Source organism: Neospora caninum, chromosome VIIb (genome assembly GCF_000208865.1).
Source record: "Neospora caninum Liverpool complete genome, chromosome VIIb".
NCBI classification, from domain to species: Eukaryota; Apicomplexa; class Conoidasida; order Eucoccidiorida; family Sarcocystidae; genus Neospora; species Neospora caninum.
In genome coordinates this window covers 2,232,902-2,245,661 of record NC_018394.1, presented here as the reverse complement: position 1 = coordinate 2,245,661, position 12,760 = coordinate 2,232,902, and the positions used below count along the sequence as shown (strand labels likewise).

The 12,760-nt window shown below is 55.1% G+C and overlaps 2 protein-coding genes across 2 annotated transcripts; both read right to left on the bottom strand.

Annotated features, from left to right (window-relative positions):
* Nucleotides 1-2,058: 2,058 nt before the first annotated feature.
* NCLIV_026710 (conserved hypothetical protein) lies at nucleotides 2,059-7,583 on the bottom strand (the record flags this gene model as incomplete). The annotated part of the gene is made up of 7 exons (XM_003882865.1): nucleotides 2,059-2,103; nucleotides 2,338-2,573; nucleotides 2,821-2,906; nucleotides 3,207-3,370; nucleotides 3,783-3,917; nucleotides 4,654-5,220; nucleotides 5,763-7,583. 7 exons carry the CDS (start codon nucleotides 7,581-7,583, stop codon nucleotides 2,059-2,061), a joined length of 3,054 nt encoding a protein of 1,017 aa, XP_003882914.1.
* A 1,593-nt stretch (nucleotides 7,584-9,176) lies between these two features.
* Nucleotides 9,177-9,704, bottom strand: NCLIV_026700 (hypothetical protein; the record flags this gene model as incomplete). Its single annotated transcript, XM_003882864.1, has 1 exon — nucleotides 9,177-9,704. The coding sequence occupies one exon, from the start codon at nucleotides 9,702-9,704 to the stop codon at nucleotides 9,177-9,179; it is 528 nt and encodes a 175-aa protein (XP_003882913.1).
* Between the last annotated feature and the right edge of the window lie 3,056 nt (nucleotides 9,705-12,760).

Sequence of the window (12,760 nt, the reverse complement as noted above, 5' to 3'; positions counted from 1 at the left end):
TCTCATCAACTAATGGTCAACAGGACAACCCATCGTTTCCGTCCGCATATGGGTTTGCTCTATCGCTCGTCGCTTATTCGTTTCCCTTCGTATCTTCCACCTCGTTTCTGTCTGTCTTCATGCTGCCGCGGAGGCGTCGGTGACATTCCTGAAGGTTGGATGCAGCAGCCTTCAATCTGAACTGCAGTCGGTTGTAGAAACGGCGGGCGAGTGAAACTTCAATTGGGAAACAGTCCGTGGTTGCGGCACGGCTGAAATCACACAGCCACACGAGGGATTTTGGCAGGTTACTGCTGGCCGATTGACACGTCGACTGGCGCAGGGAATGAAAACGTAAACACCGAGATCGTGGGCGGGAGCCACGCGTTCCGCCTGTGTACAATCGCTTTCGGATGTCTTCGCGCACGGCACGAAATCAACGGAGGATACCTATAGGCTGTCGTTTGGGAAATTCCCTCGCTCTCTCTTGTCCGTGAAGCTCGACCTCCTTACCGTCTGACACGCACCGCGCACTACACGCGTGTATGTAAGCACCGACTCTCAGTTTGAACATCGTTGTCGAACGCTACATATCTTACCTTTTTGTCACTGGGTAGTGGTTTCCCTTTGAAACGTGTACTACAGTGCCTTCTCCAGATAACAACTCGAAGCAAATGCATTCACCTATATAGTCATATATCTATCCAGTTATTTGTGCATCTAAATATGTCGGTGTACTTCTCAGTTGCGATGCAGTCCGTAGAGAGGTGTGTAACCCGTCGATTCACGATATTTGATGTGGCAACGGTTTTCCATGCGACGGGCCGTTTCCATTCAATACCCGTGTGCAGTGTCCCGCTGAGAAATCTAGTAAACTTTCGTTACGTCTCCTTGTCTGATGCTACTTCTGCATAGATGCCGCATCGAGATGCAAGCTATGACTGCACGCACACGGCGGCGCTGGGTGAAACGGGAAACCAGAACGCCCCGGTGGATCACGCCCGCCGTTGTGAGAATTAGAAAAACCCGCACATCGTCTGTAACCAGCGATCTGCGGTTTTTTTAAAGAGGGACGACAGCTTGTGACAATCCCGCAGCTGATCTATTTGACGCTGCTGAGCAACTGTAGAAAGGCACAAGTTCTTGCCAAGTCCCTGCGTGGGAATCGGGTCTCGTTTCTCGCAGCCTCAGCAGAATTAGTCGCGCTCGGCCGCCGTTGACAAGCATATATATATATATATATATATATATATATATACAGCAATGAATGCCAATATGCTTTTTTCTACCTGTCCATCTCAGGGTCTTGGAAATATATATTGTGCTGAGTATGTTATGAAATAATTTGGGATGCATTGCTGGCATAGTGTCTGCTGAGTTGAGTCCTCGGCGGGCACGCGCCTTCCTGCGTGTCGCTGCTCTGAAAATAGGAGGCTGGAGGGGGGAACGTTAAATGGTTTGGTGTTACCTGAAATTTGCTTCATTTCTTTTCCTTCCTCGGGTTTGCGCTTTTTTCAGTGGAGCACCTGTTCCCGTCTGATGGAGAACCACGCAGAAAAAAAAGAGCGCGCGGCTCTCTCGAGGAACCGAAGGCATCGCAAGTGAAGCAAACCGCAAAACAGACGGCGAGAGCAATTCAGACAGCAGAGGGAGGACAGGGCACCTGGCCGAATGGTCAGTAAACTGAAAGTCAGATGCCAAACGCGAAAATGGACTAGACCGAATTCACCTTATCCCCTTGTTAAATACTTGCGGCCATCAGAGAAAGAGCACACACACCAGCGCGGAAACTCGGCTCCTCACCCCTCCAGCGATTGGACATGTGAGCATCGAGAAATACACAGAGATATACACATATGTATAAACACGCATAGTTGTGCAGTCATAGACGCGTGTTTGGTGGGTTGCTCCGGTGTACTCATCAGAAATTGACAGTCTCGGCCAGCCCGGTGATCCCACGTAGACTGCATGCACCACGACGAGGAATGCCATTTCCGCGGGGTCCTCAGACCGCGAGCAAAATGAGAGCAAAAACCAGCTTTCATCTATTTGCATGCACTCCGTGTTTCATCGGTTGCTTCACAGGTCGTCCAGATCGCTTCCAATTTCATCTAGAATGTCGTCCTGAAAACAGCAAGACACCCACAAGAGCGACACACGGGATGCCGCTCCTCATGCGGAACATTCCTTCATATACAGTACACGCCAGTGTATATACAGCAGACGACCTACGAATATATATACTTATATATATGCATGGCTGCCTTTCGTCTCCAAGTAGTTTAACACGCGCTTATCGTCAGGTCAGCACACCGTTCCTCCTCATGTGTCTCTGTCGCTCCCTCGTCTTTGCCTTACGTGCCCGACGGTGTCGTCCTTGAGCACGCGGCTCAGAGTGTTCTCTCTCTTTGCGCTTTTCGCAGCGAGCCGATTGTCCCCGCTTTCACTCGAGACAGACTCCTGTTCCCGAACGCGTTTTTTCTTGTCTTTTGACATCGACTTTGACAGCTCCTCCATCTCCCGGCGTTCGTCTTCTTTTTTCTGCCTCTGGCGCTCCCGTTTCAGCTGTCGAGGCGTCTTCAACGCATCGCTTTCTGAACACAAACCGAGGTCCGTGCACATTCGGTCTCTGAACACTTTCGCAACCATCTACCTCCACGAGTCAGCAGAAAAGAGGCCAACATCTCGAAACTGCCGCGACGCATCCGGCGACACGCAAACACACTCTGCCACATATGGCACTGCTGCGCACACCAATGTACGTATACATATATCTATGTATCTATCTATCTATCTATCTATATATATATATATATATATATGGACTTGGGAGCGACGTACCCGCTTGCTTTCTTTCCGCGGCAGCAGATATCTCTCCTTTCACCTTCTCTTCGATGAACTTTCGGCGCTCCTCCACCGCTTGTTGCCTGAAGGGAAAAGCAGAAACATGGGCATCTGGAACCTCAGAAGAAGGCCGCTCGCACCTTCACCTAAAACCAAAACTCTGCGACTTGTCCACAAGTCCCTCGCACGCCTATCTACGTCTATCCACTGACGCATACCCACGTCGGCACACATATATATGTCTATATATATATAGTATATATAGCATGCCTTATATATATAAGTAATTATATATAGGTGTAGACCTTTCGGCATGTTTGTCGTTCTATGTGTCCACCTGGTTCGGTGTCGGAGTTGTCATCGCGAGAAGCGCAAGCCTTTACCTTAAAACGAAGAGAGGAAGAGCGACTTTTTGTTTCTTCTCGGTGAAGACTTCCACGCCGCCTACGGGGAGGTCTTTCAGCTCGCATCGCAGAGACTGGACTGCAGTCGCCGAGCTATCGATCGCTGCGACGAGGGCTTTCAGCGAACGGACAACTGCTTGGCTCTGCGTACAAAAGACGAAACCGAAAGAGTCAACCTCACGTGAAACGCGTTCCCCCGGAAAAGAGAGAACGACAAACGCCTCGACAAAGGACCCGCGCACCCCGAAGCCTTCCCAGAACAACGGCACACCACCCCTCAAGCGTCTCACCTGCACGCCCGACACATCCTTTATGTCCCACTGAAAGCACAGAAAAAAAAATTCAACGCGCCCGACTCGGCGCCTGCGAAGCGTGTTCTCCATACACACTGAGGGCGAAGACGGAAATGGAAAAGGAGACGAGGACACCCGTAAAAACGCGTGCAAGAAAAATCGTCTGCCTGACGCGAAACGGACGCTTGCCTTCCTTGAGGGGCGCAAAGCATGCGCGTTGTCTCGCCTGGCCGTTTTTCCCATCGACTTCGGCCTCTCTTACTTTGCACAATTTTATAGTTCTGCGCAGGCTCCTTTTGATGGGAAGCGAAATCTCCGGGAAGGCCGGATGAAGAACGAGATAACCGAGGTGTTCCGTTAGCAACCGCTGAAAGCTCTCGACGAGGCCATCCATCACCTGACGAGAAGACAACACAGCAGGTTCACACGCGCGTCGCCGGTTCACTTCAGGGACACAGGGAGACGGAAAGCGGAACACACAAAACAGGACAGAGAAAGTCGAAACAGCCGGGGCACGACGAGGCAAGACGACGCAGTCGCGGATCTGGGGGATTTCAGAGCGTTTCCGATTCAGAGAATGCGCCAGGAAAGTAGTTTCGTCATGCTGTGAAGGTTTGTGGAAGCCGCAGGCCGCGCGAGTCCAATGTACAGCAAAGCAAAGCGAAGGAAAGAAAACAAGAAAACGCGAACCCAGGGAGTCGGAAGACGCGCATCACTTGGAACAGTCAACGTGTATCCACGGATCGAATTCAGAGCCCCATATATATATATATATATATATATATATATATATATATATTTACATGTGGGTATGTTTATTAAGATGTGCATCTGTGTCGATGCATGCGAGGGATGCAAAGGTTCCTGGCTGTTGAATCAGGTGTAAATAGAAAACCTCGAGACAAGTCAGTTTTTCGAATACTGGAACCCCGCCAAGCTGTATGACGCATGCATCTGCGAAGAGCGTTTTCCTTTTCTCTCCCGCCATCTCCTGCAAAGTGTCGGATAGAACCTGTCTGCTCCACTGGGGCCTTTGCGGCGTTTCAACTTCCCTCGCGATCTCCGTCCCTGCCCTTGACTGTTCCCTCTGCGAAGACGCCTCTCTGCTGTAGAGCCCGGCAGCTCTTCCTTACGTGCATGGCATCCTGTTGAGCCGCCGAGAGTCTCAGGCTGACTTCGGGGTCCGCTGCGCGACTGTGGAGGAGATGGAGGTTGTCCTTCTCTTTGTCTTTCTTCTGTAGCTTCTTCCCCTTCTTCTTGTTCTTCCGCTCCTGCATCTCCAGCCGCAGGCGCTTGCTCGTGTACCGGTCGCTCGACAAGAGGCTCTGTTGCCTGAGAATTAGCTCGAAGAGGGCAAAGACGTACGCGTTGAGGGGAATCAGCAGGTTCGTGGACAACGCCGTCTGATGCAGAATGCTCAGGAGGTTGAGACAGAACGGCGTGTAGGCGAGGGCGGCGAGCTTTGTCTTCAACGCAGCGCACAGCAGAGTCACGAGCGGAAAGGCGAGGGGACGCAGAGACACGCAGGAGGCGAACGCTGCGCTCCACAGACTGGCTGTGGAGAGAAACGCCCAGGAATACAACAGCTTCTGAGACGTCGCCAAGCGCCGCGCATGCAGAAACGCCGTCTTCGTCTTCTTCCCCTTTGATGGCGTCGCTTGACTCGAGATCACCATGACACTCCTCACAGTCAACGCCAACTGAAGCAGAAACGCGCAGCGACGCACACGAAAGGCAGATAGCAGAGAGACGGACAGAGAGGGACGACGAGAGGGAGGCCGCAGAAAGGAAAGAGTCAACGAGAGCACGGGTGGTGACGGCTAGCGAGAAACGCACGTCCCCCACGAGCACCTCGACGTGTTTATGGGCATCGCAAAGGCCCGGCGAACGTGATGGAAGACGCGGTGAAGCCTTCCCCGACCATCGGCGTATTTCTGACACGCCTGGCGTTCCTGGTGACACAAAAACACCGTCAAACCCCGGGACGGACAGCCTTCCCACTCCATGCTCTTGGGTGCGCTCCGTTCGCAACTGGACACACTTGCCCCGTTTTGCCGCAGCTCTGTTTCCTCTCTCGCGCTGTGTGTGTCTATCTCCTCGCTCCGCATGCACAGGTCTTCCAAACGTCGGGGCGCGGCGCGGCGCCGCTCGCCACCGCGCACAAACAAACACCGGAACGGCCGCAGGAGCGTCAAGTCGCGTTTCCCGTTTTGCCTCTTTTCTTCTCGTTTTCCGTTCTCACCTCGCGAATGCTCTGGTAGGCGATGCGGTAGACCACGCGCGGTTCGACGAGTCGGAGGAGTTCGAGGTACTCGTTCCGGAGCAGTTGAATCCGGTTCGCGCCTCGCCACGTTCGACTCCCGTTGTTTCCGACGTTCCGCGACGTCGCTCGTTGAAACACGCGCAGCAGCGTCTGAAGTGTGTCCTGGACCCGCTCCTCGTCCTTCAGAGCCGGCGCGCTGGAGTCGCGGCCGACACCGTCGCCCTCTGTGCCTTTTTTTTTGCCGTTCTTGGCCGCCCCGCTCTGGCCTCGCCGCGACGCGCCCTGGAGCGCCGCGTCGAGCTCGCGCTGGCGAAGCAGCAGGAGGCGGCGAAGAGCGGCGAAGGCTGCAAGCTGCTCGTTCCCGTTCCGGGTGAACGCCCAGCAGCTGGCGACGGTGAGGAGGAGGCGACGCGGGATCGAGGAGCCTGAGAGGTGGAGGAGGAAGGGAAGCGGGTCTTCCTTCTTCTTCGCGAGACAGAGGAGAATTTGAACGAGCACGTCTTTCCCCTTGGCGGCACGCGCTGGCAGGTTCTGGAGCGCCCCCAGAAGCTCGCAAAGGTCCGCGAAAAACCAGCGCAGAGGCAGCCTCAGCCGCGACCAACTCGGCGACTCCACGAGGGCTGCGATGTCGTCGTTCGCGGCGCTCGTGGCGTCCGACGTGTCGCGCGTGTCTCCGAGGAAGTTCCTGACGATCCGCGGAAGTCGCTGGACTGTGCGGAGCAGGACCGTGAGGCGCAAGTCCTCATCGCGGATGAGAAACATGCTCTTTCTCTCCGCCCGGCTTTTCTCTCGCGACGCAGGAGCCGACGCGGCCCCCCGCTTTTTCGCCTCCTCCTCGGAACCCTGCTTCTTGCTGTCTCGGTACTTGGCGTCGTCCTTCGTTCGCTCGCCCGCGCGATCGCTCGTCGCGTCTTCGCGCCGCGTGCCCGTCTGCCTCACAGCCGATCGGAACGCGCTGAGGAACAGCTGGAGACTTCGGAGCGACGGCGAAGCGAGGGTGTCTCCCGGCATTTCCGAAGACGTGCCCAAACACACCAGATGGCACAAATGCTCGTACCGCTCGACGGTGAGCAGGTTCTTTGGAACCTCCTCGTCTTGTGGGTCGGTCTCCAGAGTGCGTGCGGCCTGCTGAGGCGCCTCGTCCCCGTCGAACGCGTCCTCATCGAACTCGTCATCTTCGGACGCTTCGTCTTCACTTGGCGCTGGCGACAAACGCGCCTGCTGCTTCTCGCTCTCCTGCAACAGGAAGGACAGGAACTCCTTGTCCTTCATTAGCCGCTTCTTCAAAACGCCTTCAAACGCCTTCTGCGCCGCGGGGCTGTCAGCAAAGACACCCAGGCCCTCGCCGGAGGCGCGAACCGCCTGGACCTCCGTCTCCTCGTCCGACGATGCCCAGGCCTCTTCGTCGTCAGCTAACCACTCGGCGCCGTCGTAGTTCTCTTCATCCTCTTCATCTCGATCGCCTTCGTTCCCAAACTTTTCTTCGTCAAAGTCATCTTCCTCTTCGAACCCGTCGACGCCTAAGGGGCTTTCTGGTTCCTCGAGGTCCGACTCCAAAAGCGCTTCGTCGGTTCCAGCCTCCGTGCCTGTCCGCGCAGTGTGTTTGTCTCCCTTCTTTTCGTCTTTGGATTTCTTCGCCTTGATACTTGTCTTGGCGAGTTTCAGCTTCGAGAAAGGCTGACCCGCCGCCTCTTCTCGCCCTCTCTCCTTTCGCTTTTCCTTCAGGCCCAGCCGGTGCTTGAACGCGCGCTTCTGAGGCTTCTCCCCCCTCGCGAGTGTCCGCGGAGTCGACGCTCCCATCTTGGCCCAGAAGAAGAGTCGGACCCGGTTTTCTCCTGAAAGCTGAGAGGCGTTCCTCGGCGTCCGCGCTCTGGCGCCGCTCTCCCGATCGCCTCCTTGTCCGTCGTCGACGCACAAAAGGGAGAAACGGTTGGTGCTATCCTCTTCGCCCTCTTCACACCAAGACGGGAAAGAGTCTCCTTCTCACCTGCGGCTCGTCCCCCGCCTCAATGGCGAGGCGGTCGAAACAGATACACCCGACACCGGCTGCGTGCCCGGGGGTGTTCGCGACTCGCCCTCGTGGATCCTTCGCGCGCTACGCCAGAGGCTCAGACGGACTGCGTTCCTGACGGTCGCGTTCTCCCTCGCAGGCTGAACGCACGGATTCTGCGCATGCAAAGCTCTGTTTGGAAACGCGGAGAGAAGTCGAGACAGCTGAGTTCGAGCAGCGAAGGCTTCCCGTCTTGGTGCTCTGAAACGGAGACGCAGCAGTGGTCGGTGTGGTGACTCCGTCGCCTCTCTCGTCCTTGCTTGCTTCGCTGACGGGCGTCTCCGCGTGACTTGTGCTGCTTTCACTCGACACCAGGCGAAAGCCTCTTGCTTCCTCGTCTTGCGGAAAAGCGCGCCTTTCGGAATTCACAGATGCGAACAGGCGTTCTCTCTTCTTCTCTGCGTTGAGGTGACACCGTAACGCCTCTTCCAGCGCAGAAGGCGCGTAAACTCGCTGGATGGGTTCTGTGTCGCCAGCGCGTCCTCCTTCTCTCTGGAGAGGAGAGGGACGGGAACTCGGCGAGGACGTGCGAGAAGACTCTGACGAAAGAGCGAGGGGCTCTCCCTCGCGCTCCTCACCTGGCAGAGAGAATGGCAAGGGCGCCGCTGCGGAGACGGAGGAGACAGCGAAATCAGCGGAAGGCGATGGCGAGGGGGAAACGGAATTACGGGAAGTTCCTGGGAGGGAAGCTAGCCGGAAATCTCCAAGAATCGACCTCTCTTCTTCGCCAATCAAACTCCGCACGGTCTCTAGCGAAAGGGGGCGCGTCCTCTTGCAGCAACAATTCAGCAGGTCAAGGATCACGCCTCTAGGCATCTTGCTCGTCCCGATCCCCGCCGGAGACAAAAAGCCCTCCTCCACGGAGCCGAGCCGCGCAAAACAGAGAACGCCAAAAAACGAAACTCTGCCACAAACAGAACCGCCCCAGCCTATATACGAATATATCCAGAGATGTATATATAAAGGGAGCGGACTTGGGCATATATGTCTATATATATTATATATATATATATATATCTATGGCATCCCTTTACCTGTATGGATAGTTGTCGAGCTGTGTATGTGGGCTGTTGCGGCTGTAATAGTGGGCGTGTTTCTGAACGTAGACTGCGAATGGAGACGGACACAAGAAGACACCTTTGGAGGGATGTTTGTCTTCTTTTCTGCTTTTTGTGAAAGGGACTCGCCGAGAGAGACTCGCCGGCTCATCTCTGCACCCGGAGCTGTCGAGGACTGAATCGAAACGGGGGAAAAGGAGAGCATGCAGACACCTTCGCGTCTCCTTTTGCGACTCGGCAACTTGCAAGGGAAAGAAAAGGCATGCACGTGTGAAGAAAAAAGTGTCAAAGGAGGCACTGAAAAGGCGAAGCTCGACGCTTTTCCAGTCGAGAAAACTTCCTGAGAGAAAGTCGCGACTGAACGCGCTGTCGAGTGGACGCTAGGGAAATGCTCGGTGGAACGGAGAGAAAGGTTTTTTCACGCGGGGAGAAAAAAGGGGGAAAGAGAAACAAGTGGAGAAAGAGAAAAGAAAGAGAAAAGAAAGGGAAAAGAAAAGCGCTCGTCCCCTCGCAGAAAGGAACGACAATGGAAAGTGTCAGACGCGCGTTGAAAAGAAGCTGGCGGCGAGAGGCCCGCAGCTGAAAAGACAAGGGAGACAGAGCAGCGACACAGAAACGCGAACAGGCGAAGGAAAACGGAGAAAACGCTGGGAGGAAACCTCCCACGCTGCGAAAGAAGAAAAACGAGATTTGGACAAGGGAAAAGAGGAAAAACCGAAACCCCGCGTCATCGCTGGTTCGCCCCGCTCGCCCCGCCTCGTCTCTCCATAGTGGCGGGTCTCGAAGCAGCGGCGCGGAGACGGGGGCGCACATAAATCGCCAAACCGACAGGAAGGAAAGCTCCCTTTTATTTTCCTTTCTGCAGAGAAAAGCAAAGACTTTCTCGAGCGAAAGGCGAGGCTCTGCTGCTGTTAGAAAAGGCGTAATAAGGGATAGCGAAAGGTCGACAGAAAGGAGACTGTCTCTGTACACCCGCGCGCTCTGTTACACCGTGTGCGCCACGAGGCGATTTAAGGAATACTAGCGAGAAGACTCTGTGGATTTTTCCGTGCTAGAAAAGGGAACCTTTTGTTTGTTGACACGCGCGGATGGAGCACAGGAGCGTTGTACTGTCTGATCTCTCAAGTGTGCTCTCACTTCTTCATCCACAGCAGAGTGGCCGGAACCGCACGGTATGTGTTTGTTTCTGTGGGATAGCTGGTGTCTTGCACTGGAGCCTCGGGTTTGGACCGCAAATCTTGGAGACAAAAGCTATGGGCAAGTCTTCTCGTGTGTGCTGGACGTTCCTGCTCGCTCCCGAACTCAAAAGGCATGCAGACAGACCAGCGGTCTGCGCATCGGTTCTCGAGTTGCCTCGGCGAAACTCAAAATGACAAGCGGACACGAGACACCGGTTTCTTGCCCGCATCCCTCTCGTGTTCTTCTCGACACAATCTGTAAGATTCCGGGAAAACCGCGTACCTTCGTTTCCAGCTTCGGTTCCTTGGGGCGTTGCCAAGGCGTGCCTTCGCCGCTGTGGGGGATGCCGCCTGAAACAGAGCAGCCTTCCCCGTTTCATCCTTTCCATGTGGTTTAGAAGAGAACTTTCGCCAGCCTGGCGACATCACCGTTTTTGGCTCCCTAGTTCCCATCCATAGCTGAAACTGGACAGAAAAGAGAGCTGGGCGGCCGCGCACAGCTGTCAAGCACCTTCCCCGCTGTTTTTGCGTTTCTCTCTGCTTCGCGCACAAACTGCCGAAACCGCAAATGAAGCAACGTCCTCCGACGCGGTAGGTCGGACCCTTGCGCTAGCTTTCGAAACAAGACATTTTGTGCAAAACGGGCACAGCATGCGGAGACACCACTGCCTGCCGTGTACAGTATCGAGCGTCGTGATTCCACACGCCGGACCCATCGGCACAACTTCAGTCACACCGAAAAATACAGTTGACAAAGCTACGACTCTAAGAAGATGTGTGGGTATGAGGGTATAGATATGCGCAGTTGATCCCTTGAGGGGGGGAGCGCGAGATCGGTAGCAGAACGATCGTAGAGACCAGCATGGCAAGAAACAGGATTTGCCGTGCAGCGATAGCGACCGTCTCCGTTCTCGGCTCTCCAATGTGTCTGATCGCTCCCCCGGGGCCCATTCCGCAATCTATGGAGACCTTCTGTAAGCTCAACGAGGAACTGCCACACGGCGGAAATCAAGAACAATTCACAACCTGTTCAACGGTTGTTTGTCGCCATCGAGCTGCGATTCGTTCCCGGGCCTGCCGAGACTCCCAGGACTGTCAGGAAGCAAAGTGGCGAGTTGTCGCTGACGCCAAATTGCAAACGTGTCTTGTCGCGGCGTGAACCCTCCATACAGATTGGTACAGAGAAGTTGCCATATCCTCCGTACAAAGCCGTTTGCCTCTCGTTGCTGTGTTCCCTCACACGGGCGCTTCCTAGCGGTCCTAAGAGAGTCTCAGAGGGCGTGTGCGAGGCGCCTAGGAATGGTACAGCAAGCACACCTGCGTACAGGCATTTCGAGTCTGTGTACAGCGTGAGCAGTGTTTGACTCCGTTCATGGAAATCAACAGAGCTTTCACTGAGAGTATTTATGAAACGCGTTTGTCGATCCCGTGGAAGAACGACAAGCGAGCAAACCGTTTGCGGCGGTGGCCTTCACACCTGACAAAATTACCGAGGCAAGACATGCGGACGGACATCGGTCAACTGTCGGCCTCTCTCGAGCTGCCTTTCCAAAAGGAATGGGAGGACACAGCCAGTGTTTCCGTCAAAGAAACAAAGAGAGAAGCGTTAGGGGCAACGAAGAACAGGAAACTGTCTCGTTTCCGCACGAATACCGCGTTAGGTCTTTGTGCGTACGACCTCAGCGACAAAAACGCATTGTCGGTTCAAACAACCCGCGCGTCTTGTGTTCTTTCGACACTCCTTGTCCCGCCACATATCGCCACCGACGAGATAGACGAAATCCTTCACGTGTCCGTTTTTCTCCTCTCCGTCCCCGTTGGCTGGGGCCGTTCTCCGCATGCGTCAGTGGCCCGAACACCCAAAACTCGCCCCTTTTGCGGGCGTCTTCCTTCCGACGCCACGCACATGTGCGCACCGTTGCCCTTCCCATTCCTGTGTGTCTCCATGCACATCGGCGCTGGTGCCCGCTCTCCTCCTCCCGACTCGCTGTCCCCGCTTCTTCGGTGGTGTTGTCAGACCTGCCGGCGAAACTCAAACTCCACACTGACCCCGCTTCCCTTCCAACATCTTCGCTTCGTCGCCGAGGCTCTTCCGCGCGCACCTCCGTCCACGTGCTTCAGGTTGATTCTTTGCTCCCCTCAAAACCCACGCGCTCTACGGGTCTCCTCCCGTGGACGTCCTCTTTCGTCCGCTTTCTGCCTTCGCTTCGGCTCATACATATATCCCTCCTAGGCGAAGCTTTGGGCACTCTTTTGTTTTTCTCGCCCTTTGCGTCGATCCCCTAACTCTTTGTCTGTCGGCGCAGCCCCACGCGTTCGCGAGTCAGAGAAGCATGTTTTCTTTCTTCGTCTTCAGACGCCCCGCCTCGGTTCCGTCTCGCCTTTGCCTCCGTCGCACGTGCATCCCTCGTTCTGAGTCGGAGTTGCAGGAGAGGTGAGCTCCGGAGGCGGTTGGAGATCCGAGAGGTCGAGGAGATCTTCCGCTGAAAACGGCAACAGAAAACGAGAAACCCATGAACGCGCAGAACCCCTCGCTCACTTCGTTTCGCGCACGACGAAAAACAGCGCGAGGCGAAAAGCTATTAGCAGAGGGGGAAAGAACAGCGAGACACACACATCGAAGCGTCCTGATGGCAGGAACCGGGCATTTGTTGGTCCTGTGTCGCTTCATGGTCGAGAGCTTTAGAGAGA